Below are 25,629 nucleotides of genomic sequence, written 5' to 3'. Positions count from 1 at the left end.
GTAAACACAGGACACAGTGTAGCAGAAGAGCAGTGAAGTGGTTAATTAAAAACGATTTTCAGTGTGAAAAGATGCATAGTGTGGCATTATTGTTTATATCCTTCATTTCTATTACTTTAGAATGCCGGTACAGCTTGTGTAGTCCAGAAAAGTCGCATACCTCTGTCTATACTCTCTAGAGTCCAAACAAACGTACTTTCTTCCTTGGGTTTGGCTTTATTTGTAACTCAAACAACAATTAAATATATATATATATATAAGACTATCTGCTAAGCTCATTTTCCCAGTAGAACATCCTCTGTCCCAGGCCCTGTTTCTCTCTGCCCAGAGAGAGGCTGTAAGCCCCTTCATGCCCTGGGGGAATTGACTGAATCTTCCTGCCTGTGTAACTCAGTATTAATTGCACTGTATCTTCATGCAGGGTTAAAGCACCTGACAGCAGGATGAGTCAGCAAAATAACCCTGCATCCCTATGCAGGGTCCTTTTTCAGAGTGCTGTAATACAATGTGATTGACAAATGTTCACAGAAGAGTGGGATATCAATAGTATTGAAGATGATAACTTAGCAAAACAGTATAAGCACTAGTGTAATGCCCAAATGTCTGTCATTTTAAATTATGGCTGTAGCTAGTTTATGGTTGTACGAAGTGAGCTGTTGTCTTGATGCATTTTTTTAGGGCTTGTCTACGTGATTGGGTAGTGAGCTGCACAGAAGTGTGATTCCTAAAGTGCACTAACATGTTGTGCATTGATTGGTGTGCTTCAAGCACTGTTTCAAACAGCACTATGATAAAGTGCATTAGAGAACTTTTAGTGTGCTCCAGCAGGGTTAACGTGGACCAATTAGTGCAGAGCACATTAGTGTGCTTTAGAAATCACATCCCTACAGAGCACACTGCTGCACCATGTAAACAAGTCCTTAGAGAACAGGTGTTTGCATAACAAAAAATACCTGCCTAATTAGCACGCTTAGTAGCAAAGTAAGGATCACAGAGAATAAACTTCCTCATCATTCCTGGCACAGGTCCCTCGGGCCAATGCTGACCCTTTCATGTACCGTATGTTTTAAGGAAAATACCTGGAATTTCCTTAACTACATATGATCATTACATCTTCCTTGCATCTTGAGTAATTGATTTGTCCCTGCCTTGCACCCTCCATGCACTCTCATTGGTATAACAAAACACGTAAGCTGGATATCGCAGGCTGGACTGGGACCTTTAAGAGGGAACTGGTCCAGGCCACCTGTGCCTCACTAACAGCCTCTCCAGGGGGCCTGATAGAGAGCTTTTGGTCTCTATAAAGAGCCAGAAGGGACCTGGAGATACAGGGAGGAAGCTGGGGCAGAGGCTGAGAGAGCTGCAATGAGCAGAAGGCTTCTTCAGGAGACCCTTGATCAGGGGAAAACTTTGGGCCTGGAAGCCAGAGAAAGCTATAAATACAAAACACATAGTAAGAAGCCCGCAAGTAGGGGGACAGGGCTCTTTATGGGACCCTGAAACAACAGGGGAGCAGCAGAGGGGAGGTTTTGCCTGCTGATGTCTCGGAGCCAGACTCTAAGTAGGAGAGGCCTAGGAGTGGCAGCTTGAATTATTTTGGGACTTTCAGGACAGCGTGAATTATTTGGAACTTTATTTTAATAAACCAGACCCCAAGAAGGGCTGTTTTTGTTGGACCTGTGAAAGCTTTTTGTGAATTATTGAGGAGTCTGAGGGGAAACTGAGGCAGGGTGCAGCAGAGCCATCCCTGGTCATGAAGGGGTGCTTTGGAGGCAGCTGGCCCTGGTACATCGGTCAATCTGCAGAACTGATGTTTTTTACCAGTACTGAACTAGTTCTGGGTATAAATAGAGGGCTTGTGTTTCTAGTCCTGTCAATCTCGTAACTCATCTAGATTCCCTTATTTGTTTTCACGGATAGGCTTAAAATCATACAATACCCAAAATGGAAACTGGTCATTTAAGAAAGTAATGCCCTAAAGGTCTTTACAGTATTTTATTTGGACCATGTTCAGGAATTGCATCTGTACTTGAGGTTTGTTGCTTTAAAGGAAAACATTTAATACAACAAATGGTCACAATTATCAATTTGCAACCAAAGATCAGAAAATGAGGTGTTCAGTATAGGTGAATATAGACTAACCAGGGCCGGCTCCAGGCTTTTTGCGACCCCAAGCAGGGAAAAAAAAAAAATTGCCGCCAAAGAGCCGGACGTGCTGTCCCTCTCTGTTGGCCGCCCCAAGCACCTGCTTGCTGGGCTGGTTCCTGGAGCCGGCCCTGAGACTAACATGGGGACTACAGTGCTAAGCGTAGCGGAAAAATACTCCTAATTCAGAACTACAGTTTAGCCTGTTGCCTGCCAAATATCTAGTAACTGCCATCAGAGTAAAAGGGGAAAGTTGCTCCAGCAGCAACTGCGTCAGTAGCAAAGACCAGGCCCCTAGAGAAGGAGCAAAGGAGAAGTACATAGAAATGGAGAGGTAGACCACAAGAGGAAAATGAAGGTGGAAAATTGAAAACAGGAAGGTGAGGCTGAGGGCAGCAGTAACAGATAAAGTGAAGGAGAAGTGCATTTCCAACAAGGGGAAGGGAAGTAAAACCAATATAGGAATGTAGAAAGCAATAGCCAGGGTATATTCATAGATATACAGTTAGGCAAATTTTGAAGCAGAGGCAGGGGACTTGATTCTCCACTCACTCACATTAGGTTTATGCAGTGAGTGTAATTCAACTGATGAGCAGACATTACAGAGATGATAGCCAATGCCATATAAACATCTATACAGACAGATGTCTGGTAGATTTCAATGATGTTATTCCTGATTCCCCTTCTTGGAGGGAGAATCTGACCCTATAAATTCTACTGTGGGGCTACACAAACTACTTGAACTTTATTCTTCTGGGTTATTACATCTCCAGAACATCCAATACAACCCCATCTGTCATATGCAATGTAGTTGTAGCTGTGTCCATCCCAGGATATTAGAGAGATAAGGTGGGTGAGGTAATATCTTGTATTGGACCAACTTCTATTGGTGAGGGGGACAGAAAGCTCGTCTCTCTCACTCAGAGAAGTTGGTCCAATGAAAGATATTACCGCACCCACCTTGTCTCTCCATGAATCCTAGTTATGTTATTTATTCTGCTTCTACAGAGCCAAATCCTGACGTTCTTACTCTGTTAATAATCAGACTGTATTCAGGCAAAACTCCATGGAAATTCTTATGGAATAGGGTCTGAGTATTAACATAGTAAGGACTTCAGAATTTGACTCTTATTCAATATCTACTTAAAATGCAATACAAAATTTCATATTAGAAATATTAATACAGCATTTTGCTTAAAAATATCAATTGCAAAGAAAAATATAGCAAATTATTTTTGTGAATCAACCAGTTTATAAAAAAGTCATCTTGTTGTTATACTTTGGATACATTTTGTAGAGAGTTTTCTATATTATTAAGATCATACTGGCTCAGACATACTACATCATTAGCTTCTTATACATTAATTTGATATGACATATAACTCAATTAAACATATACTCTAACTTTTTCCTGTATCATCTGCAATAAAAAAAATCTCAGAATATACTGCTGTTCAAAATTTCATAATGTACAGTAAGCAGGGCCTGCCTGATTTGTCCACTAGAAATCCATGTCTTGGAAATGGCAATCCAAATTTCCCCTGCAATTTTGCCATCATTTTGTTATACTATTAAATGTAATAGTTTTCTTCTTTGAATCTTGGTCTGTGAATACTCAGCTCTGACTTGAATAGTCAGCTTGTGGCCAAGATAGATCTTTCCTTTCTTTGAGTGGAAAAATACTTAGTGAGGATTTTGCATCAGGTTTTATTTTCTCTTTTCAAAATGTGATAATTTTTAAAATGACACCTTACAGTCATAGCATCAGGGGATGTGCCCAATTGCCATACATGGCAGTGAGACACAGAGTCTGTGACTTTGCTCTCTTTGACCTACCTTAGGTGGCAATGGAGAAGTCTTGTGGCAAACATTAAGGGATCTTTCAGATTATGGAAAAGCCTAATTGATGGTTGTTCTTCGAAACCCCTAAGATTAGTAGAGCTGTGTGAATAAATGATTTTTTTTTTTTTTTTTTTTTTGATACAGTGGCTGAACTGGAAAAAAATGTTTTGGTTAAACAAACAAAATGTTTGGTTTCGTTTGGGGGTGGTTTTTTACCTTACCAAAAAATAAAAATAAAATGGAAGTAAAATTTGAAACAAAAAGTCATTTAGAATCAAAGTGGAAATAATCAGGTTCAAAAATGTTGTCTGACTTTTTCAGAATTGTTTTTTTTTTGACCAAAACAATTCAGGGCCGCCCAGAGTGGGGGCAATTTGCCCCAGGCCCCCGGTCCTGCAGGGGCCCCCGCGACAGTATAGTATTCTATAGTATTGCAACTTTTTTTTTATGAAAGGGGCCCCCGAAATTGCTTTGCCCCAGGCCCCCTGAATCCTCTGGGTGGTCCTGAAACAATTTAGCAAATTTAACCCACATTTTTAAAATATTTTGATCAACCCAAATCTCTGGGGGGGGGGTTCCCATTAAAAAAAACATGTTGTCCAAAAATAAAAAATATCACCCAGCATTAGACACTAGTTTAGAATGGATACATTTCCCAGATTGGAGCACCAAGAGATAGCTCATGCATATACAGTCATCTCACTGAGAAAGATTCTTGTGTTATTTCCTTTAATTCTATTACCCTTTATTGTATTGCTGTTTAGAAACTTGTAAATACTATATATAATTCTACTAAAATTCCTTTGTTACTTAAGATAATATAGTGCCATTTTCTTAAATGCGCCTATTTGTGAAATGTAGAATCGATGGACATATTTATTCAGTGTTCTTAATTCTTTAATATTCTTTTCTTTTTCAGTTTTCTTCTTGTATTTGGTTGCTTGATTTTGTCAGTGTTTTCTACCATTCCTGAGCACGCAAAACTTGCCTCTCGTTGCCTCTTCATTCTGGTAAGTGAAACTTATGAATACAGGACAATTTCACAGCCACATTAAGTATGTTAAACTCCATCTCACTTTAGACAGAGTAAGGTAATTTATGCTTTAAAAACAAAATTCATCAACAAGGTAAAAGAATCAAAATAGGCCCATCATAAACAAAAAATTGACAGGATCACCATTTCCTTTGGGACTTATTCTACATAAGGAAATGTTAATGAACACATGATTGTATCTTTTTTCTCCTCTTGAGAATTGCCATACTTCACTACTAATAGTTCTTCTGCAGGTTGGTTGATAAAGCATGAAAGACCTTTGATACTGCTGTTGTCACTTAAAGTCAGTTTGTGACAAGAGATGCTGAGCTACTACAATCTTTATACTTAAAACAGGAAATAATTTTGGTATTTTAGATACCAGTGTGTTAACCAATGTGTTAACTGTTGGTAAATACTGACTTTTTAATGGCAATTTTTCTGTAGAGTAGGGTAGCTTCATGACTTTCTCATTAAGTGCTTTTCTATTGTATTTTCCTCTTGTTTCCTTTTCCTTGTGATTTAAGTGTAGTGAATCTAATCTAGAAAACTGCTTAATATTATTATGTTTGGTAAACTGGTGCAAGCAAATAATGTTTTAATATGTCCAAATGTAAACTTATACATCTAGGGACAAAGAATATAGGCCATACTTACAAGATGGGAGACTCTATCCTGGAAAGCACTGATATTGAAAAAGATTTGGGGGTGATGGTGGATAATCAGCTGAACAGGAGCAACCAGTGCAATGCTGTGGCCAAAAGATTGAATATGTGTAATAGATGCATAAAGAGGTGACTCTGTAGAGAGGTTATTTTATCTCTGTATTTGGCACTAGTGTGACCGCTTCTGGAATGTTGGGTTCAGTTCTGGTGTCCACAGTTCACGAAGAATATTGATAAAACTGGAGAGTGTTCAGAGAAGAGCCACAGGAATGATGAAAGGATTAGAAAACAGACTCACAGAGCAAAATCTATTTTGTTTAACAAGGAGAGGGTTAAGGGGATGACTTGATCACAGTCTGTAAGAAGCTACAGGGGAGCATATAATCCATAAAATGCTCTTCAAACTAGAAGTTAAACATATAACAAGATTCAGTGGCTGGAAGCGGATGCTAGACAAATTCGGACTGGAAATAAGGTACACATTTTTCACGGTGAGGGTAATTAACTATTGGAACAACTTACCAAGGGTAGTGGAGGATTCTACATAACTGGCAATTTTTAAATCAAGATAGAGCATATCTTTTAGAAAAATATCCTATCTTAAACAAGCATCATTCTGAGAAAATTATATGGCCTGTGTTATACAGGAGGTCAAACTAGAGTATCACAATGTTCCCTTCTGGCCTCTAAACCCTTCGTGCTGAGCCAATGATAGCCAATGGGGGTACAATGGTGTTAATTTAAAAAGTCACCAGACATCACAGAGTTACCATGGATATTTTGTATTCCAAGAACACACACTGCAGCATGTTAGGTAGGCTTCACTGCATAGCGACTGTTGACGAATGTCGACTTTTTGATGGCAATGACTGTATGTGCTAATTACTGATTCTCATCATAACAATTCCTAAGTAGTTAAGGACTGGGCAGGCTAATTGATGCATGGTAATTTCCAGTGCAGTTACCTTAGTGATTTCAGATAGCATTCAGATCCTGTTCCCTTATTTACTGATTTGAGCAACACCTTTGTAATGAGTTTGTTTGGGCATCCTATAATTGATTTTGTTAATGTAACTATTCAACTACTCTTAAAAACCAGGGATCAGCAACCTTTGGCCCGTGGCCCGCCAGGGTAAGCACCCTGGCAGGCCAGGCCAGTTTGTTTTCCTGCCGCGTCCGCAGGTTCGGCCGATCGCAGCTCCCACTGGCTGCGGTTCACTGCTCCAGGCCAATGGGGGCGGCGGGAAGCGGCGGCCAGCACCTCCCTTGGCCCGCGCCGCTTCCCGCAGCCCCCATTGGCCTGGAACGGTGAACCACGGCCAGTGGGAGCTGTAATCGGCCGAACTTGCGGACACGGCAGGTAAACAAACTGGCCCGGCCCTCCAGGGTGCTTACCCTCGCGGGCCGTGGGCCAAAGGTTGCCGATCCCTGCTTAAGTCAGTCTCTGTTTGCAATGAGTTCATCCTGAAATGTCACTGTAAAACACCCTTGTGGGGTCCATTTACTCTCAGCGATCTGTTTAGGTCCACTGAGATCTGTACATAAGCTTTAAGCATATAGGCCAGATCCTCACTGGTGTAAATCATCACAGCTTCACTGATTTGGACTACTGTGTGTAACTGTCCAACCCTGCAACCCCTTCTATTGTTTGGATTTTAGAGTTTCTCTGTCTCTCGTATGATCCTGAACAATTCAGAATGTAGAAATTATGACAGCTGTATATTAGAGTGATGATCTTAATAGAAGTGGATGGATAATCTGTGAGGCATTAATACTAGTTGTAGTAGTCCAAGCCAACATTTCTATAGAATATCCCTATGTGTTCGTAGCAAGAATAGGTCCTGTGATAAGAAATTTTTACAGTTCCTGCTGTGGCTCTCTAATGGAGAATGTATAAGGTCCAGGAGCAAACTGAAACTTAAACTGGTTCATTCCTGTTTGCTGGACCACATGTTCTTTCCTTCATTTGCTGACTCGTTAGTTAAAGTTTGCAATGACATAAAAAATTGCAATGACATAAAAATAATACAACTCAACACTAATGTTTCAGCAATCATTTTGACTACGTAAATGCACTGATTGCAGTGTTTAGTGCCACCAATTCTCACAACCCCTTTACATGTAATGATTCACACAGTTTTTGCAAATGTTCTGCTTACACAATTTACCACAGACAGTTATATTAAATATCAAAGAACTGTTTATTTCATACTGAAGAGATACAGCATCACATATTTCTTTTCTAATAACCACAACACTCTGTGAAGCTGCCTGCTGGAATTCCATGAAAAACTGCTTCATGGACTTATTCCAGATGGTACTGAAGAGCCATCCTAATTTGCTACCATAAAACAAAACCAATAATGTTCCTCACACTCATATCTATGTTATTTGCCTTATTTTGCCTTGCTCTGGCATCTTTTTTTTTAAACTTTATTTTAGCTGCTATTAGCAAGGTGAAAGAGAAGAGGTAAATGTAGGTAATCTAGGGCTTGTCTACACTGGCAAGTTTTGTCGCCAAAAACTGCCTTTTGGCGACAAAACAGCAAGAGTGTACACACTACAATGGGACTTTTGTCGCGAAAAACGCCCAGGTTTGGTAACAAAAAACTTCCACCCCTTCAAGAGACTTGTGTCTTTTCCCCTCCCTTTATTGTCGACAAAGAGCCAGTGTAGACACTGCTGATTGTTTTGTCCACAGAACTGGCTTCCGCCAGTATCCCACAATCCCTGCCCTGATTGCTCTGCTCAGTGCTGTGATCTCTGCTGCCCTGCAGGCATGCGCCCCTCCCCTTTCAAAGCTCCAGGAAGTATCTGTGTGCTGCTCCTTTTGGGGAACAAACAAAGAGCAAATCACTGGAATTCTCCTGTTCTGCCCTGCACTAGGAACACAGCAGGAGGCAGACTGCTGCTTCAGAGGGAGGGGGACAAACTGCTGTGCTGCTTTGCCATTCCTCAGCATAGAGAGCTCACAGAGCTGCTCATGATAATACTCTCGGCAGCTGAGGGGGCTGTGGGAGAACTCTGAGAGAATCCCAAGATGCGCAGCGATACATACCCACAGTGCATTGCTCACCCTGTCGATGACATGATATGATCTGTCGAAAGAGGAAGCAAGTGTGAACACCCTTTAGCAATTTTTGTTTTGTCAACTTTTGGGTGTCGACATAAGTTTTGTCAACAAAACTTGGTAGTGTAGACAAGTCCCTAGTCTCCACCTCCTCACTACAAGGGCCAGAGATGCTGAGGGGCTTGTCTTCTTTCCCACTCCTCCTACATGGCTGGGATGGTATGACTATCTGCTAGGCAGGGGTAGGAGCAAGTCGACATCTGTCACAGACAAAAAATAGCAAGAGGAGCATTGCTATATACATTTATACACACACACACACTCTCTCTTAATTTGGGACTCCTGAAAGCAGCAGCTGGGTTGGGGGGGCTGAAGATTTAAAACATCTCCACTCACATCAAGCTTCAAAAACTTTTCAAGAGAATTGAAAATCTAAAATAAACAAGTCTCCCCAAACAGCTCTATTTACTTAACTTTCTGGAAATAATAAGCCTAAACAAAGGGAAAGAAAGCATCAGACATCTCCTTATACCTACTTATCACAATTATCCTTTAATCTCTTCTCTGCACAGTTTATGGCACTTGGATCTGACTACTGATGTATTCCACACAGACAGTAGAATAAATTCTCCTCCAACATCAAAAAAGCCACAAGCAATTTAAGAATCCAACCAACACAGCAGAAAAATAATCCTTGGTGTATTACTAGTCTCCTACAAGCACAACAACTACTGGCACTGTATCAAATAGTAAAAGTTGAAGAAGTAAAACTGAGCATGGGAAGGCAAAAGTCAAATCTTTTGGGGAAGCTAGCCAAGAAGATAAATCTGGCACAGGGAATTGTTCTCTCTCATGACCAAACTCTATATATTTTAAGAAATCTTACAACACACAGCAAGATTTTGTCACCGGTATTTGTAGAGCCAGTGGTCGATTTTCTGTGTGAATGACTTTTCAGCAGAAAATGAAGTTTCCACTCTAAAGCTGGACTACATCTCCCATGATACAATGCAGTCCCCCCTCTAATTGAGCAGCGTGGTGCATCATGGGAGTCACAAAGCTGTGGGGACATCCTGGGAGATGTAGTAGCTGGGGAGGCCAACCCCTAGGGGACAACAGGGACATCAGGCACCTGAACTACTACTACCTATGAGGCAATGTGCATTATCAGGAAATGCAATTTAATGTTTAACTTACCTGAAACTAAATGTTTTGGGTTAGTTCAGCAAACCAAAATGAAATATTTCTATTCCAGAATATCAAAATGGATGGTCTAGACATTATTTTGTCCTGCCATGCGGGCAGGGGACTGGACTCGATGACCTCTCGAGGTCCATTCCAATCCTAGAATCTATGAATCTATTAATCTAAAAAACGTTTTGATTGAAGATGTCATAATGAAATGTTTAATAACTTATACATTGAAATTTTGTAACGTTTCATTCTGCCAAAAATTTCAATATTTCAACTCTTATCCCAGTTCTGGACAAAAACAAATGTTGAAATATCAAAATTTCTCATGCAATGGATATTCCAATTTGCACTCAGCTCTACTTAGTCACTTTCATTAGCACCTTCCTACAAAAGTAGCCCCATTCATGTCAACGAAAGGGACTGAGCAATCAGAGCAACAAAAATATTTTTTTAGAAGTTTTAGTGGAAAATAATGTTGCAAAAATTGTAAATCTGTATCTACGCCCAAAAATATATACAGGACCACTGCACTGAGTGCACCTCTGGATGAAATATCATTTGCTATAGTATAGAATTCATTACTTGTACTTATCTTCTTTCTGTGACCTGTAGTATATAACTAATACGCCAACACAAAACCATTATTAAACCATAATGTGATATTTAATCTGAATATTAAACTCTTAACTCCCATTACATTTCCTATGCATGATAAAATAAATCATCTTGTATTAGTGTTTTCATTCTATATGTACATATTGCTTGATTCTTTTGTTGTTGTTATATAAGGCAAAATCATCTCTAGCCCTAATGTGGCCATGCCAGGGCCTCATTCTGCCTCTCTGAATGGGCACAGTACTGCTACATAGATCACAGCTGTTAGTCCCCTGTAGAATGTAGCTTCTGCCCTTTCACAGCCCTCCCCCTGAGAGCCAGTGGGCAAAAGGAGGCAGATGTTGTGGATTGTGATGTAGGCAGTCAAACCTAGTGGTCAGGGCAGTGATTGTCAGAGCAGGAGTTGGAAACCAGGAACCAGAGCTAGGGTTCAAAGCCAGAGACAGAGTCTGGTCTGAGCCAGAGTCAGTAGCCACAGGTGTGGGTACAGAAGCAGGGATCTGAAGCAAGGCAGATGGGCAGGAACTAGACACAAGACAGAGGTCTGGGACAAGACAGGGCTCAGGAGTTGGGTGGAAAGTCAGGGTCCAATGTAGTAACCAGCCCAGGATATTAACTAGTTGCTCATACAAGTTCCGATGCCTCCTTCTGGCTTAATAGTAAGTTTGAGCCAATCAAAGAGGCTGGATATCTCCTCCAATAGTGGGTGGTGCCTCTGGTGAGCTAGGGTAAAACAGCTCAAACTCTCTGCTGCTGCCAGCGAGCTGGTAGCTTCTCTTTGAGGACTGCTTGGGGACCTGGCTTGAGATCCACAGTCCTTCACAGCAGAGAGCCAGGGCGCAACCCCCATTACACTCCTGTCACTGGAGTGGGATAGGCACAAATGGAGAAGTTCATTTACTGTAGTTCTGAAGAGTAGGTATTTACTCCACTAAAGTAAGAGCTGAGGAGGAGAGGAATTGTTAGCTGGAGTCATAATCCATACTCAGTGTTCCTTCTGGGGTGGCACAATGATGGGCTGCCCCATATTTAGGGCTAAGCCTAAAGACGACATCTACAGTCCCTGTCTAGAAGTGCTTGCAGTCTGACTTGTGTACAGGAAGTTTTAAATGAAGATCAAATGTTAAGCATAAGGCTAAAAAAAATTCCCCATTCTTGCATGTTCACAAAGACAAGCAGCATTTCACAGGGCAAAGATAAAGATGGGCAAGAGAGCCAGGAGTCTTGTGTTTGGGCTCTTGCACTAACCTGAAATTACTTTACGTAACTTCCCCTCAGCAGAGAGCCTGATAATGCTTATTAGTGAGGTAAAAAAGTCTTCTGATTTAGCAAGGCTGAAATGATGCCCAGAAATAGTACATCTGTTAAAGAGGAATGTAAGTAATTTTTCCAAGTTTGTTTTTACTAACTCTGTTTAGTTGGATATTTGGTAGATTTTTATATATAGCACATCACAAGCCTCCTTCCACATTTAAAATTCCTATAAATTTAGTTTACAGTTACAGTACAAGAAATGCTAGCTCAGGCCTGTCTTTTGCATTGTTTGTCATACCTTACCTTACAGTGATATCCATCTGGATTTTCCAGGTGGATCTGTATAAGAAATTAATTTGAATCTGTTTCATGTGGTGTCTGTATTTTGCATTTATCACAAATGAGGTGTATTTATACATCATACAATGTTAGAATTAGAGTTCCAAATCAAGACCACAGTCCTTCAAAGACTTAGTATGTGTATAGCTTTGCAAATGTGAGTAGTTCCACTAATTTTAGTGGGGATACACATGTGCTTATGTGTTTGTAAGATCAGGGCCTAAGAAAATGATTCTGTGTCCTATACACAAATTCTCCAGGCAGAAATAGCTCCACAAGAGATGAAAGGGAAGCTGGCAGATACAGGTTGTGTTTGAGGCCACCTTCTTCTCAGACCAAGGTCACTTTATGTCAGTCCTAAAGGAAAGCCAAGTAAATGCTTCTGATATTGTGGCTTATGCTATTAGATGCTAGTAGAGGTTGTTTGTCTGTCATGGGAAAATACAAAAAGGATGAGCATTGATTAAGTAAGATGGAAGAGTGGGTAAAAGGGGAGAAGGATGGTATTACATACGAAAGATACCATTACCTGTTTTAGATTTATTGCCAGCTCAGAAGCAATGGATCTTAAATGCTTATAGATCAATGTGCTAACTGATAAAGTACAAGATGGGGTTTGTTACAAGCCACCAAATCTGCCTAGAAATCAGGACGAGTGGCTGTGTTAGTATCTATAATGTGCAGAAAGAAAACATGAATTATCATGTTTCAGAGTAGCAACCGTGTTAGTCTGTATCCGCAAAAAGTCTGTATCCATGAATTATCATGGAAGTCTTCATCCTGCGGAACATACATTTGAGATCACATGTTGCGACTAGTAAAATGTCCTTGGACTTTCTAACAGGGAAGGTATTGTACAGAACATAGGGTAATTAAATATTAAACCTGCTTCTGTCAGATAAAGATGAAATTGATCCCTGGACTAAAAATTAGTCATCTGTATACAAAAAAATTAGTCATCTGTATACAAACAAGGATGACATAAACGGGTTGAAATTCACAATTTCCTGCAGAACACAGATTCCAATATTTGCTTTTGTCCCAAATTAGAGTGAAAAGTTGAAGATTCAAAATTGCCCACAAAACAACTTTTCTGAAAAAATGTTTTAGAAATATCAAAAGGACCTTATCAAAATATTTTGTTTTGATAAGGTCAGAGCACTTCATTTAACTTTATAATATGCCAGCCAAAATAAAACACATCAACATTATTGAAAAGAAGCGTTTTGATAACTTTTTATCAAAAATATTGAGGAAATCAACACACTTATGAAATGTTTAGATTTCAGCAAATTAGCATTTTCCAGTGCAAAAAAATGTTCCATCCGAAAATTTTCGACAAGCTTTAATCCTGATTTCATTACGGCCATTGTATGCAAATAGAATACAGGCCCCATTATTAATATAGACTTAAAAGGGCCAATTTCTCCAAACTAAAAATTAGAAGCAATGTAGAGTAGGAGAAAAAAATTTAACAGAGAAGTGTAAATGAAAATTTGGAGTTCTCTAATAGATGCCTCACAAGCCACAGTTCCTCAGTCATGATAAAAAGGCTGCTTTGGGGAAAAAACTATCAACGTGGTTAACAAGGGATGCAAAATCATCAATCAATTAATTAATAATAATAATAAAATAAATCCATATATAGAAAATAGAAAAAAAGGGAGGTTGATGGTGCGACATCATTGATGCCAGTTGGCAAAGGGGTCTCATTGTTCTTTACAAGCAACTGCTGTCTCAGACCTGACAAACTCACCACATTTAATACACTGCTTTCATGATATTTTCCATAAAGTGTAGCATGTGAGGTCTTTACTGAAAGCTTGTAACTTATCAATACTCATAATTAAGGCTATGATTTAGTCATGGGTATTTTTAGTAAAAGTCATGGACACGGGCAATAAACAAAAATTCACGGTGCATGACCTGTCCATGACTTATACCATAAATACCACTAACTAAATTGTAGGGGGAGGGCAGTACTGCTGGGAGGAGGTGGCGGGAACGCTGTTGGCAGGGGTGCCCTGGGGGGCCCGCTGGTCGGGGGTGGCCGCACCCCAGGGAGCCTGCAGCTTAGGGTGGGGGCTGCACCCTGAGGCCAGTGGCACCAGCTACTGGGGGCAACCGAACAACGGCTGCTCCAGCTGCCCCGGGACCACTGCTCAGGCAGTCCCGAGGGTCAACTGCATTGGCCACTGCTCGAGCAGTCCCCAGGGCCACCTGAGCAGCTTGGGCAGCCCTGGGATCATCACCTTGGCCACTGTACAAGTCACAGAGGTCATGGAAAGTCACAGAATCTGTGACTTCTGCGACCTCTGTGACAGACACAGAGTCCTACTCATAATCATTGCAAGATGTGTACAGGTAATATTTAAGAAATAATGTAACTATGTTGAAAACTGTGCCTTATGGTCTTGGAGTAGAAATTGGTCACCAGGAAATCATATGTCTCAGTGATGGCCCATTCAAGTGGGAGGGAGCTGTTGCCCCTCCCTGATTAGCTGGTGATATAGTGCAAGGTTCAATTGTCTACCCTGGTCCCATCCCAGAAGACTCAATAGAAAACCATCAAAGACAACTGCAAACAATTGAAACCACTTGGAGGTAAAAAGGAAAATTACAAAGGACAGGGGATCGCTCTGTCTGTGAATAATGACAAAAGACTGATTCAGTTTATCACAGGGTGGAGAAAGACATTCTGCATCCATTTCACTCAGAAGATATCTTGCTGGGTGGGAGTGTTTCATGAATAATTGGAGAACCAGGCTCCTGTGAAGCTAGCCAGCTCTACAACAGGCTGAACTTTGGGGTGGAAGGGGGGAACCTACTTTATTGGTAACTATCAATAAGTGTCAAGTATCAGAGGGGTAGCCGTGTTAGTCTGAATCTGTAAAAAGCAACAGAGGATCCTGTGGCACCTTTGAGACTAACAGAAGTATTGGGAGCATAACCTCACTTCTTCAGATGCAAGTCTTGCATCTGAAGAAGTGAGGTTCTTACCCATGAAAGCTTATGCTCCCAATACTTCTGTTAATCTCAAAGGTGCCACAGGACCCTCTGCTTTTATCAATAAGTGTAGGCCCTAGTTACATTTTATGATTTTATTTTGTATTGTAACCATTTGTTTCCATCACTCTTGCTTGTATCTAGTTGGAACCTCTGTTTTTTCTTAAGTAAACCTTTTGTGTTGTTATAAATGCTCATAAGTGCTGTGCGTTTTACAAGAGCAGGAATTTAAGGTAAAACTGGTAAACTGGGGTACCTTGTTCCTTTGGGAGCAGAGGATCTGAGATTTCGGTGAGTAGCCAGTGTCAGGGGCTGAATATCACAAGGAATGCTTCAAAGGGACTTGGGGACTGTTGGGGTGCACCTCTTTTTAATCTGCAAGGCAAAGACAAGGCTGGCATAACCCAGAGGTGAGTGCTCAAGTGGCTGAAAAGCTGCTGGTGGTACAGAGCTAACACCCATCACGGGCAAGACTCCCTCTCACTGGAGGCAGGGGTAACAAGAGGACTTACAGTCCTGGGTACCCGGGAATCATCAGATGGCAGTGACTATAAATTATCATTAAAGAAACTCAGTTGATAAGGGGAGCTAAAGGTACCAGTAAAAAAACAAATCTATGGCCAATAAGGTTAAGGATAATAAGAATAAATTTTTAAAACATATCAAAGAACAAAAGAAATCGTAAGAAAAGTACTGGTCTGTTACTAAATGGAATTCATTACATTGTCAATAATGATACCTTTCTCTTTGGTAGACTTTGTCCTTTCTTTTCTTTCACGTCTCCATTCAACATAAATAGCATTTGTAAAAAGAGGGCTGAAAAAGAAAAATATCTACATCTGAATAAGAACATTTTTCTTTTGTAAATAGGAAATTTAATGTAGTTGTATTGTACGTGTGTAATTAGAGATTTCTGTGTGACTAAATGGCATTCTCACTTATGTTCTATGAGCAATACAGACTAAATTTCCACCTACTATAAGTGATCAGGGTACAACGTAGATATGAAAAGGGCCCCTAAAATGCCATAAAATTTCAGGAACAATTTCTGTAAAAAGCAAAAGAGAAATCTGGGGCTACAGTTAGAGCATTTCCCAGGCAGTGAGATCTATCTGTAATTCTTCTTCTGTGAGAAATCTCTGTGTATTGTATAATGTCAGGATCACTGAGGTTGTCACATTTCACTGCCTGTGGGATCACACATCATCCATGAAATTATTCCACTTGTGCCCACTGGATCTGCTTAAAAGGGATTTTTTTTAATTGTTAGTTTTAAAAGGTGACACCCCCTTACCCTCCAAGGAAATATTTATATTTAAGGTGGAACCCTTGGCGGAATGCCACCAAGTCCAAGATAAGCCAGGTGACATTATTTGTACTGTTGGAATCAACCATTTGACAATAAATAGATGATAGAAACCGAACACAGTATTGACTTGGACTTGGTGGTGTTATTCACACACAAAGTAAAAAGTAATCAGACATGTTGGAGTCCTGAATACGATTCTTGATCACACCCCTAAACACTTTCTTCACAAATCAGGAAGGAGTAGGAGTGCTGTGTGGGCAAGATGCATGGACAATTCCCCCTGATGCTCTGTCTCATGCTGATTCCAACTGTGCCGCACCAAAGTGCCCAGCACTGAAATCCAGGACTTGGGGAAAGAGTTCAGCACCATCTATCTCAACGGCCTTGGTGCTGACTCCCTCGGTTCCCAACCCAATCTAACTGGGGCAGCACATCATTGTCGTTGTGGAGATTTCTGAGAAAACCCAGTTCCAGTGCACCTCTTTATGCCTCTCTGTGTGGTCAGGTACTAGGGAATGATGGATCTGCAGATCCATCCCGAACTGTGGTCCTCCTTGCTGTCGACTTCAGTCCTACAGTCAGCGCTGATTCTATCCACCAATGCAACACCGTCAGTCTCTAATACACCAAGACCATGGCCCCACCTTTGGAACCGGGCTAGGCAGTATCTTCGGCTTCATCCATACCAGCAGCATCTGTGCACATCCAGATTCTCACCACATCCCTCCACATCTTACAGAGAGTCTAGATACCCCCTACGAGAGAGATACTGGGACCCCAGATCCCAGGCCCATGGCTCTTACCACTGATGCCTTTGTGGCCCTGTTGGGGCACCGGGTCTGCTTAGAGCAGCTTCAGTCAGAGGCGGTGTTCCCTCTGATGTTTTCATCCATGTGCAGAATGAATGTTGTTATGTGCACCATATCGAGGTAATGTGCGGATGTGCACCACCAGCAGAAACAAAAAACCGAGATATAATATATATTTTTAAAAAGTTACTATAGGGATAAATTACTCCAGCCAGGACACGTTAGGCATTTTAGAACTCACTACTCAAAGAATTAAATCTAAGCATAAGAGAGAAATAAAAATTATGAAATGCATAGACCAGTCAAAAAAAACTAAAATGACACACTTTGAAACAAGTATCAAAAAGTAACAACAACACAGGTATGTGTTGAGAGGTGAATGTGAAAGACTCTGTGTGTGTGGGTGTGTGTGTGTCAGACACACACACACACACGGTGTGAGAGAGAGAGAGACACACACACATACCATGTGTGTGAGAGAGAGACAGAAACGTGTGTTGCCCCTTTAAGTACGTTGACTCCACTTTAAGTACGCTGCCCTTTTAAATAGATCAGCAGGTTCAGACAGAGCCACAGCTGCCAGCAAGCTCCCTCCATCCTGAGCCCTGTCGTGTCCCCTCCTCCCACTCTGTGAAAATGGGGTAAAGGGGGGAGGGGGGCACCCTGACATCAGCGCCCCCCTCCCTATTGCCCCCCCACTCAGTCTCCACAGCAAGCAGGAGGCTCCTGGGAGCAGCTCCAAGGCAGAGGGCAGGAGCAGCACACGGCAGTGGGGGGAGGGACACCTGAACTGCGCAGCCGCTGATTGCCTGCTCGGCGGCCGCCCAGCCACGCAGCTTACAGGGAACTTAGGTCAGAGGGAGCAACTACGCAGCCAAAAATATGTCCCATCTATGTCACCGACTGTACAGACCACCCCAAAACCCCTACTGGTCCCAATACAGCCACAGGTAGAGGAGGAAGAAATGGAACAGGCACAGAGAGGTGACTTCCTGCACTGGTCACCCCTATAAGTCCGTAGTACCACCCATGGCCCCCCAACTTGATGATGATAAAAGTTTCAAGACCTATTAAATCTACTCCTCAGTGAGCCTACAGTTTCCAGTGGGCCAAGTACCTGGCCTTCTGACTAGGGTTTGATTTCTGCCTACATGAGAGACTGCTTCCCTTTATGATAACCTGCCCAACAAAACTCGTGAGGATATCACATCACTAGTCAGTAGCAACTAGTGACCAGAACAAGTCTCTAAGCAGTTCTTGATGTGGTGGATTCATCTGCCACATCAATGGCAACAACAGCCTTTATGAGACTGGCATTTGTGGGTTCAGGGACTGGGATCCTCGGGGAAGTCCAAATGATGGTGGAGGAACAGGTTTTTGAAGGAGCCGAATTGTTCAGTTGTTCAGAAGGGTGAGGCCCTCCATACACTGAAGGACCCACAAGCCACCCTGCATCCCCTTGGAGGCTACATGCCAATTCCTAGGAGGAAACACATCAAACAGCTAATCCCTCACAGAGACCACTATTTGTGCCTTTCTACCACGAAAGGTCTTCAGAACCATCCAGGAAATGTCAACGTTTCCCCAGAAGGAGACAACTCACTGCTCCATTCCAAACCTTCCACCCCTCCCAGTCCCAGAAACATTAATTTTGATGGGATGGTCAAGAGATGTGCTTTACTTCCAGAAATCTCAGACCCACCCTTCAGAATGAATTCATTCACTTCAGACACATTTAGTCCCTTTATGATCACCAAACAATGGGCAATGGACACAATAACAAATAGATACTCCATCCAGTTTTCTGCAGTGCCAACACCTACCACCTTCAGGGGGCTTTCTTGTGAGGATCTATTACTTCAAGAGGTCCTCATGATCCTTTTTCTCAGAGCGATAGAAGAGGTCCCTCCACCTTACAGAGGAAGGGATTTTATAGCAACTATTTCTTCATTCTGAAGAAAAATATCTTGAGATATTTAAGAGTAGGTTAGATAAATATCTATCAGGGATGGTCTAGATGGTATTTGGTCCTGCCATGCGGGCAGGGGACTGGACTCGATGACCTCTCGAGGTCCCTTCCAGTCCTAGAATCTATGAATCTATGAATCTATGAATCTATGTCCCTGAGAATGAAGGGGCTGTCACGTGTTACACAACAGAAAATGTTCCAGCTGATCAAGGAGTGGTTTTGAGGGAAGACTTATCCTTCTTTGTCCAGACAGATGGTGGCCATAATATGAGGATTTAAGGTGGTAATGTAAAGGGACAGAATTAGGTGGCAGAGGTAGAAATATAAGGGTTCCACCTTGGATATAAATATTGCCTTGGAGGGTAAGGGGGTGTCACCTTTTAAAACTAACAATTTAAAAAAATCCCTTTTAAGTAAAGCTGGCCAAAATTCAGGATTTCTATTTTGTAAGAAATTTTGGGTTTGTTCCAAATCAGAACAAACCCAAATTTCAAAATACAGACATTTCTTTTGAAATTTGGGTTCATTCCAATTTGGTACAAACCCAAATTTTCTCATGAACCAGGGATTCTTAAAAAAACCCTTCATTTCAGAAACACCAACACACATCAGCATTGTGTTTCTGAAAGAAAATTTGCTCCCCAGGACTGGCAGCTGCTGAGTGAAATTGACATTCTTGTGAGACTGATGAGAATGTAAATTTCAGTTGCAGCTCTGAAGCAGCCGCGCAATGAGGACTGTCCCAGGGTCAAGAACCCAGAGGTTCCTGACCCAAGGACCCAGAGCTTCCAGACCTCTGGCCAGTGAGAGAAAAGACTACAAAAAATAAAATAGCAAAGGGAAAAAACATGTCAAATAAGGCAAAACATAAGTTATATGAAAGTTTAATATGAGCACAGAAAAAGTCCAGCATCCGGACAACATGCAGAAACAGAAATAAGCCCAGCCACATAGCAAAGATATACAGACAAACCATGAAAACACACAGATAGTTACAGACACAATGTGGTGAAATCAATAAAAAATAAGCTGTAAATCCAAAAGGATGGCTAATAAAAATATGCATAAATGACCTGTGTATGTGTCATACAAAATAGACAAGGCCATAAGTGTCTGAAATACAGCAATCCAAAGAGATTATAAAGCTCAGTGGATCAGACTAAAATCATGTAGTGAGAGAAAAATTCCAGTCTTGAGAAAAAACGTGAACTGTTAGTCACATGCAGAGGTAAAACAGCCAACCAAGAAGTTATGATATAGCACATTGAGGGACACAAATCACACACAAAATACCCTGACCTTATTAAAAGGGTGTTATGCCATAGAGTGTCAGAATAATGGTATCAAACCTGAACTAAACATGAATTATCTGATCTATATAAAAATATGATCATATGACATGGATGTATATACATTTGGGGGTGGGGGATGCAAAGTCCGTTTTACATGACACTTATAGTTAGGGCCCTACCAAATTCATGGCCATGAAAAACATGTCACTGACTGTGAAATCTGGTCTTTTCTGTACTTTTACCCTATACTATACAGATTTCACAGGAGAGACCAGTGTTTCTCAAATTGGGGGGGTCCTGACCCAAAAGGGAGTTGCAAGCAGGGGGGTCACAAGGTTATTTTATGGGGGTCATGGTATTGCCACCCTTACTTCTGTGCTGACTTCAGAGCTGGGCAGCTGGAGAGGGATCGCTGTTGGCCAGGCCCCCGGTTCTGAAGGCAGAGTCCCACCAGCATCAGCACAGGAATAAGGGTGGCAATAACATACCATGCCATCCTTACATCTGAACTGCTGCTGGTGGTGGCTCTGCCTTCAGAGCTGGGCTCCCTGCCAGCAGCCATGGCTGTCCAGCTGCCCAGCTCTGAAGGCAGCAGCAGCACAGAAGTATGGGTAGCAGTACCACAAGATCCTTCCAATGAACTTGCGACCCCCTCCCCCAACAACTCCTTTGTGGGTCAGAACCCCTACAATTACAACATCATGAAATTTCAGATTTAAATAGCTGAAATAATGACATTTACAATATTTAAAATCCTATGACTGTGAAATTGACCCAAAATAGACCATGAATTTGGTAGGGCCCTACTCATAGTATTCCGTAAGCCTTGAAAAAGAGATGATAGCTGCAAAACATGATAGCAGATGGCATCATTCATAGAGTAGACGACCCAATAGACTGGCTTCATTCCTTAGTTGTTGTAGTGAAAAAAAGGGGCAATGTCACAAGTGCAGCACCTCCTGCTGGTCATCCAGGGAATTAGCGTTTCCAGCTCCGGAGCGCCATCTGCAGGCCAGTGTCCCGCTTGCCACTGGGCCCGAGTCCCTCCTGGACGCCAGTGCCCCTTTCAGGCCGGGGTGCTGCTCCCTGGCAGTACCCCCACAGATCTGGGTCTCCCCTCCCCGGGGAACCCCTACCCTCTATCCCCACCTAGCCTCAGTCTATGGCCACTGCCAGTCATCACCTAGCCCCCGTTCCCTGGGGCAGACTGCAGTGTAAGTGCCACTCATCACCGGCAAGGGGGGTTTGGACCTGCTGCCTCTGCCTACCTTGGGCTACCTTCTGCAATCCCAGTACCTTTCTTTGGCCTTTAACAAGGGCTGCAGCCTGGGGGGTTTCTATGCCGGAGCTCCCCAGCTCCTCTAGCCTTCCCCCAGCCCTGCTCCAGTCTCGGTACCATGCCTAGCTCCTAGTAGCCAGGCCCATCCCTCTCCACATCCAGAGAGAGACTCTGTATGCTCCTGCCCCACTGCCCTCTTATAAGGGCCAGCTGGGCCCAGATTGGGGCATGGCCGCATCTGTGGCTGGTTCCACAATCAGCCGAGGTTTGCTGCTTTTCCTAGCAACAGCCCTCTCGCATCCTCAGCCCTCTCCCAGGGCTGATTTAAGCCTTTTAAGGCAGGAGCAGGTGACCACCCCACTACACAAACCCCACTTCAAGTTCCCCTTCACCAGGGGGAAGGGGGAGGTAGTTCCTATCTCCCCAGCTTCCCTCTCAGCTGGGCCCATAGGAGGTCCCTCTCCTGCCACAGGTTTTCGATCAAGAGGAGCCACCTGCTTCCCTCTTCTGCAGTCTGGGTCCCCACCATAGGTCGTCCCGCTCCCGCGTGGGTTCCACTCTTGATCTGGGGCCTCTCTGCCCCAGACCCTCTCTCTTCTGGGCCCCTGGTCTTCCCCACCCCCTCCTTTGGGGTAGTCTCAGACCGAGCCTGATCCTCTGGCCTCCCCCTCCTTCTCTGGGGGCAAGGCCATCTTTCTTGGCCGCCCTTGTGGCATAGGAAGCACAGCCAGTGCCTTCCTCTGGCCACCTCTGGGCTAGGCCTGGCCCTGTCAGTCCCATGAGCGCACTCCCTACTTATGTGCCCGGGCTCCCTACAGACCCAACATGTTGGGGGTCCCCTGTTGGCTTCACAGGGGACACTCTAGTCTCTCCACTGTTTGTCCCTGGCGTAGCCCTTCCTTCAGGGCTCGCCTGGGCCCTGCGAGTCCTGTAGGGACACTCCCTCTTCATGTGCCCTGGTTCCCGACAGGCCCAACAGTTCCTCTGCCTTGGCACCGGCCTCCTGCCCAAGGTGCCTGGTCCCCGATTAAACCTATGTGCCCTCCCCCACAACAGCTATAACAGCCTTGCTTGCTGCTTGGCGAGACAGGCCACACAGGCTTTCCAATAGTAGTCCCTCATTCTGGGTCCACCTTCTGTTCGCTCAAGTCTTGGATCTGGGCAATAGTCCACAGTCCTTGCCCTTGCCCCTTGTATCAGAGGCGGACCATCTATGCCCGTGTTCTCCACCATGATGTCACGGGGCGGGACTCACCGGTGCGGCACCTCCTGCTGGTCATCCAGGGAATTAGCGTTTCCGCTTGCTGCTGGGCCCGAGTCTCTCCTGGCCCCTGATGTCCCTTTCAGGCCGGGGTGCTGCCCCCTGGCAGTACCCCCACAGATCTGGGTCTCCCCTCCCCGGGGAACCCCCAACCTCTATCCCCACCTTGCCTCAGTCTGTGGCCACTGCCAGTCATCACCTAGCCCCTGTTCCCTGGGGCAGACTGGAGTGTAAGTGCCACTCATCACTGGCAAGGGGGGTTTGGACCTGCTGCCTCCGCCTACCTTGGGCTGCCCTCTGCAACCCCAGTAACGTTTTTGGCCTTTAACAAGGCCTGCAGCCTGGGGGCGTTTCTATGCCAGAGCTCCCCAGCTCCTCTGGCCTTCCCCCAGCCCTGCTCCAGTCTCGGTACCATGCTTAGCTCCTAGCAGCCAGGCACATTCCTCTCCACATCTAGAGAGAGACTCCGTATGCTCCTGCCACACTGCCCTCTTACAAGGGCCAGCTGGGCCCAGACTGGGGCGTGGCCACATCTGTGGCTGGTTCCCCAATCAGTCGAGGCTTGCTGCTTTTCCTAGCAACAGCCCTCTTGCATCCTCAGCCCTCTCCAAGTGCTGATTTAAGCCTTTTAAGGCAGGAGCGGGTGACCACCCCGCTACAGGCAGTCAGACTTTTCACTGACCCCAAAGAGTTGAACAAAAATATCCAAGGAACATTTCTTCTTGCCAACAAGTAACAAAAGTGTTTGAGATTACAGGAGCTAAATTCTTCAACAAACTAGATGTATCAGCAGTGTTTTGGCAGTTTGCATAGAGAGAGCTCCAATACTTGCTCTTTAAATTTACTGTTTGACAAATACTGCTTTCTTGAGTGCGCCTTTCTGAATATGTTTGGCACTGGAAGTATTTCAGTGGACAATGTCCCGACTCCCAGATGCTAGAAGGTCTCACAGGAGTCAAGATGAATGTTGATAATATGATAGTCTAGGGCAGTGGTTCTCAACCATTTTGGGCTCAGGACCCATTTGTAAATGTTTATGGCCTGTCATAACCGAGTAAATAGTCTGGGATGGTTTTGGTCAGGTCTTGCCTCCCTGGGAAGGAGGGGTCCTGCCCAGCACTCACCCCACGGTGGCAGCTCCTGAGCTATGGGGCTGGCAGAGCTTGGCTCTCAGCTCCAGGCACTGCAACCTCCAGGGTTGCAGTGCTGCTCATGTTTGGCCCCGACCCCCAGCTGGACCAGATTTGTGTAAGTGGAGTTCTGTCCTGGCTCATGAGGTTGCAGTGCCACTCATTCAGATTTGGCCTACTTGGACTCCCGTCATCATTACAGTTGGGACAAACCTGAGTGCTGCTGGGGCCCCAGAGATTACAGTGCCTGAAGCAGGGAGGCGAGCCCAGTCAGCCCTATGGGACTGGAGCTGCCACGTGACCCTTTGAAACATTCTGGTGACCCAATTTTGGGTCCTGACCCACAGGTTGGGAAACCCTGGTCTAGGGCAGCACTGCTAATATACATGAGGAATGATTGCAGAGAGAACTGGTAGAATAAAAACTTAAATCTGAACAAGGCAAATGCCATTTTCAAAACAAATTAAATCACCTAGCTAGGAGAGAAATTAACCACAAAGTGAATATGTCTGATATTTCTAAGATCCAGGCAATTCCAAACATGCTGAGACCCAAAGATTAAGAAAAAAAGATTGCAAGCATATCGGGTTGTGTCCATTTATGCAAGCCTATCTGTGCAACTCGAACAATTAGCCTAAGTAAACTTCTTCACAAAGATACAGAATGGACGTGGATTCCAGAGCATGAAAGAAATTTAAAGGATTTGAAGCATGTACAGGCCTTGGCATCAGTGCCTTGTTTCTTTTGGACACAGTAAAAGAGATCAGACTCTCCATAAATGCGTCAAAAGGAGGGTTGGAAGCTGTATTGCTACAGACACATGGGGCTGATTGTCTGCCTGTAGTATATGACTTCAGTGCTTTGACTGCAGCAAAAAAAAAAAAAATGTGTAAACAAATAATAAAAGAAAGCTCAGCCTTGCATATATGGCTGTACAAAACACCATGATTTTCTTTATGGTCATAATTTCAAAGCTGAAACACATAAACTACTGATTTTTTACTGCATAAGGAAAGGACTTGGAGGAGTCCCAAGCAGGATACAGAGATTACTTTGGAAAGAAGAAAATTATGATATCACAATGATCCCTTCTGGCCTTGGAATCTTCTAATATGATCTTGGTCTTATGGACATCATCTTATCATTGCATTGCATTGTGAAGAGCATACGTTGCATTTCTCATATATTCTAGATCACTTCTTCATGCAGTATAAGTAAATGTAAACATAATAAAAGCTATCATGTGCTGTGTCACTGGGAATATGAGATGAATTGGAAAGGGAAACAATTAAGGATGACACACCATATGCAGTAATACAACTGATAAGTAATGGATGGAGAAATCACCACTTCCCACCTGCATGTTGCCAATATTAAAGGGAGCTTTCAGTGATTTCAGGACTAATCATGAATGGTA

The 25,629-nt window shown here is 43.3% G+C and overlaps 1 protein-coding gene across 1 annotated transcript in view; it reads left to right on the top strand.

Annotated features, from left to right (window-relative positions):
* KCNQ5 (potassium voltage-gated channel subfamily Q member 5) overlaps nucleotides 1-25,629 on the top strand; it is a 519,022-nt gene that overhangs the window by 366,916 nt on the left and 126,477 nt on the right. Inside the window, exon 2 of the mRNA XM_034766208.1 lies at nucleotides 4,907-4,997. Coding sequence (XP_034622099.1) covers nucleotides 4,907-4,997 — 91 coding nt within the window. The remainder of the gene's footprint in view (nucleotides 1-4,906; nucleotides 4,998-25,629) is intronic.

The sequence above is a fragment of the Trachemys scripta genome, chromosome 3, assembly GCF_013100865.1.
Source record: "Trachemys scripta elegans isolate TJP31775 chromosome 3, CAS_Tse_1.0, whole genome shotgun sequence".
NCBI classification, from domain to species: domain Eukaryota; kingdom Metazoa; phylum Chordata; order Testudines; family Emydidae; genus Trachemys; species Trachemys scripta.
The sequence above is the reverse complement of the archived record's forward strand: the minus strand, read 5'-3'. Positions and strand labels throughout refer to the sequence as shown.